General features: G+C 52.4%; 1 protein-coding gene across 3 annotated transcripts in view; it reads left to right on the top strand.

Moving 5' to 3' along the window:
* Positions 1-486: 486 nt before the first annotated feature.
* Positions 487-4,109, top strand: part of LOC109317425 (neuropeptide FF receptor 1-like) — a 10,261-nt gene continuing 6,638 nt past the window's right edge. The window contains exons 1-2 of one of the 3 annotated variants that reach the window (XM_019546110.1): positions 487-1,327; positions 1,806-2,308. Coding sequence is in view for 1 of the 3 variants with exons in the window: in XM_019546109.1 (XP_019401654.1) it covers positions 1,793-1,880 (88 nt within the window). In the remaining 2 variants the exon portion in view is untranslated. Of the gene's footprint in view, positions 2,309-4,109 lie in introns of all 3 variants that reach the window. The other 2 variants (XM_019546109.1, XM_019546111.1) reach the window with 2 other exon arrangements.

The following is a 4,109-nucleotide window of genomic DNA, read 5'->3' on the forward strand; positions in this document are numbered from 1 at the left end:
TGCCCCTTCTTTCAGGGCAGGGAAAAATGCATTTGCTTCATGAAAGCATCAGCTGCTGCCTACCCATGGCAGGCTAGGACTGCCTTGGAGGAGGGCTTCATATTATTCATTAGGACTAGGGATGCCTAACCAACGAATCCAGCCTGTAGGAATATCTGTGTCTGAGGGCTCCCCAAGGGGCCAGTCAATGGCACTAAGGTGTAGGAGCACCTGACCCTGACGCTGAATAACCCACACCACTTAGCGTTTGCCTGCCTCAGTTTCCCCAGCTGCAAAGTACCCAGATGTGTAGCAATTGCCAGGCTGTGTCTATGTCTTGTGGTATCCCAATGGTGAGGCGTATTCATTTTTTTGGGGAAAAATATTATATAGTTATATACACACGCACACACACATACTCTATCATAAACTTTCCATCGCACCCTTAAGCCGCATAAAGAAACCCATGATCCCATTACAATAAATGGGATAAAATAAATAAAACCCACGCTCCCATTACAATAAACGCCCCAAAGCACCCACCCGCTGCCCTTCCCTGACCCAACTGCAGTTCCCTAGTCCAAGCCCTGATTTGGGGTTTACATTCTTGGTTCATTCTCTGTTGCTGTCACTGTCACTTCCACTGCTGCTGATCCTGTTGCTGTCTTCCTCGCTGTCTTTGGGTCCAGTTGTATCATTGTCCTCTTCCTTTTCCCTGTTCACTTCCCCTCCCGAGGGATCTTCGAACAGCCTGTGCCAAGTGTTGCTTTTCCAGCGAGGTGTACGCATGTCTTTGTAGAGCTGGGTTTTCCAAAAGGGCTCAGCACCTGGCAGCTCCCCTGATGACCTGCAAGGAGAGCTTATCTGCCCTTCTGGGGAAGGGCAGCAGGTGCTGCAAATCCAACCTTTTATTTTTACCTTGGGACAAGGCCGTGCGTTTCTGCATGGGAGTATGGCTCACTTCTAAGTTAACCACCCACAGGGTCCAGGGACAGCCAAGTCCAAGCAGTGCTTGATTGTTCGACACGTGCTTGATTCCAGCCAGATTCTCCCATGGCCAGGGTCCACCTGGGAGCAGGTCGGGGGGAGAGTTCAGGCTCCCTTGCATTTTGCAGGGGTGGAAATGCTGGGTGTGCGCTTTGCCCAAGTCGCACGGAGCTACTTGGCAGCTATCACGCGCAACCCAGCTTCCCATCTGCCCTTTGCTCCTGTCCCTTGCAGCGCAGGCCTGAGAGACACCAGTTCCGAGTTCGAGTGGCAAGTCAGATCTTTACCACCCGGGAGGGCAGTGGAGCTTTGTGAGCAGCTGCAATCTGCCCAGGGAGCCTGGGATGAGGAGCCAAGCAAGGTATCAGCATTCAAAAAGACCTGTCATCGCCCAACACTTTGTATCCGTGAACAATAGAAAGTATCGCAGTGCCGGTGCCAGGAATGGAGCTTTTTTGCCTGCTGCCATTTGATGAGCAGCTTCTGTTCAAACAGCCTTGCCTCTTTAAGGGAGGGATGCTTAAAAAAATGCTGTGGTTGTTGGGCCAACGAATCTGCACCACAGTTGCATGACACCTAAAGGGGGCTTTAAAGCGGAGGAGGGAGAAGAGCCTGAGTGACACACTGAAAGGGCCTTTGCGTTGTGAAGCCCTGCCAGTGACATCACAGTTCCTTCCTTTATAAAACGGGACTTTAAGAGTCTGCATTCAGTCTCGGCTCAGGCTGATGAGCCTATCAATGCTGAACGCGCTCACAGTTTACCCCCTCTGGTGTCCCTGCTTTCACCCCACCCCCCTTTTTTTTTCTCACCCTGGCCATTGTCCTGATGCTGGAAACAGGAGGTAGTGCATGGGAGTTGACAGCTTCTTCAGCCTGTCAGCAAGGAGGAGTTCTCCAACTGCAAAAGGACACAGGTAAGAGCATAAATCATTTCCCATGTTCTGCCTCCCGCTCTGAGGCTCTGGAGGTCTTCTTGTGATAGCCGATGGACACCAAATACTTCATTGTGATCCTCCCAAGCCAGGAATACTAAGAAGTAGATATTGCTTGCATTTTGTGTTTCCCATTGAGTGGCCGTTCACTGATTGCTGAAAAACAGCAGGGAGAGGGAGGGAGTCCAGGGGAGGATTTGCACAAGGAAGTTGCCGAATACCTGAAGCAGCAGATTCAGGAAAACATACGTCTCAGCCGATGCCGGGAACTTCGAGAGTGCTGGATTTCCACTCCCTCCACATACACTCAGCGCAGCAAATGGTTACCTGCGATTTGTGCGTTTCAGCCTGTGCCTGCAATTCAGGCATCCGTGCAAACAGGTGATGCACGAGTTGAGCCTTTAAAAGTGGTAAGCATCCAAAAGGAAGTGACTGCATGCTTGCAGAGAGAGATGGGGCTCTGGACAGCTTATTGGCAGCGGCAGTTTGGGATTTATCCACAGGGCTTTTGTCAATACGCAGTTTTTCTTCTCCCAGTGAGTTAAATGGGAACAACTAAGGCTGTGCCTGGTGTTAGTGCTAGGGAGCCCGTAGTGTTCCATGTGGGCACTGATTGCTGAGACGCGGGGTGGAAATGCCTAGAGACTTCAGTTCCCATCCTAATCATCTACCATTGTATTCATCACCTACATTAACGCTTAATTGCTTGGAGCAACAAGTGGGCCCTAAAGTGAAAGGAGGCTTCTGCTTTGTGATAGGGTTGCCCTGCTGAAAGTCATTGCAGCAAACCAGGGCGGGTGGGGGGAATTACTCCGTGAATGTCTTCCCCATCGTGAGCCTTCGTGCATTTGCATCGAGGGCTGAACAGGCAATTCCACGCACACGGGCAGCACCACGGTGACCAGGAAGGTTACCCAGCACCAGTCAGATCACTCCTGGGTTATGTGCAGCTGCACGGCGTTCTCCTTACCTGGCCTGCATCAGGGTTACATAGGTTGGTCCCAAGCTCTCTGGGGTGTGCATGATATGCTTCCTGGGAGTGACTGGCCGGTCACGAGCAATATGAGGTAGGGTGGGCTGAGCCCTGGTGCTCAGGGGGCTAGCAGACTGCAGGGGAGTAGGTGGCTGCCTGCAAAGGGCTGTAGCTTGCTACCCCCATCCGTGGGAGCTGACACCAGAGGTGCCTCTCTCTCTGGGGGACAAAGCTGCCTTTGCCACCTGGCTGACGCTTCCTCCGGGCTCTGCCTTGGGATACAGCTGATCCCTGAGGGTCTGGAGATGGCTGTGGAGGAGGGAGAATGTAGAGCGCATAGGCAGGTATCTGCAAGGAATCTGGCAACACTCAGGCCTGCCTGAAATGCAGCCCCAGGTTGCACAGGAAACCCCACTTTCTTCATCTCAAGCTGCTACCGCCACCTCTCAGCCACCAATGCCCTGCTCGCGCTTTTGCTTCGATGCTCCTGCTGTATCTGTGCAGCTCGGCTCCCAGCTGAAGGAATATTTGACTTAAAGATGGGAGGGGTGTGGTCCGTCCCACCCAACTTCTATCCCAGGGAGATGGCTGTTCCTCTCTGACTGCTTACATTTCCCCTGACTTTAAGCCCTGTGGAAAGGAGGGCTGGACCTGATGAGGGTCCCTTCCAGCCCCTAAAAAACTATGACACTGTGAAACTATGAAACTGCCGCCCTGGCACGCCCCTTCCTCTGTCCACCAGCCTGTTCATCTGTCTGTCTAGGTTGCAAATTCTTTGGGCCAGGGACTTTCATTATTTCATAGATTTCATAGACATTCAGGCTGGAAGGAACCTCGGAAGATTGAGTCCAGCCCCCAGCCCCAGGGGCAGGAAGTCAGCTGGGGTCATAGGATCCCAGCAAGATAAGCATCCCATTTGCTCTTGAAGGTGTTCAATGTAGGTGCTTGAACCACCTCCGCTGGCAGACTGTTCCAGTCCTTGGGGGCTCGGACAGTAAAGAAATTTTTCCTTATGTCCCACCTGAAACGGTCTTGCAGGAGTTTGTGACCGTTCAACCTCGCCATCCCTTGGGGCGCTCTGGTGAACAAATGTTCCCCCAAATCCTGGTGGTCACCCCTGATAAACTTATAGGTTGCCATCAGATCACCCCTGAGCCTGCACTTTTCCAGGCTAAAGAGTCCCATGTCTCTCAGCCTGTCATCGTGCGCATGGCTCTCCTCTGGACTCTCTCAAGCTT

Source organism: Crocodylus porosus, unplaced genomic scaffold, assembly GCF_001723895.1.
Source record: "Crocodylus porosus isolate Cpor-Errol unplaced genomic scaffold, CroPor_comp1, whole genome shotgun sequence".
NCBI classification, from domain to species: domain Eukaryota; kingdom Metazoa; phylum Chordata; order Crocodylia; family Crocodylidae; genus Crocodylus; species Crocodylus porosus.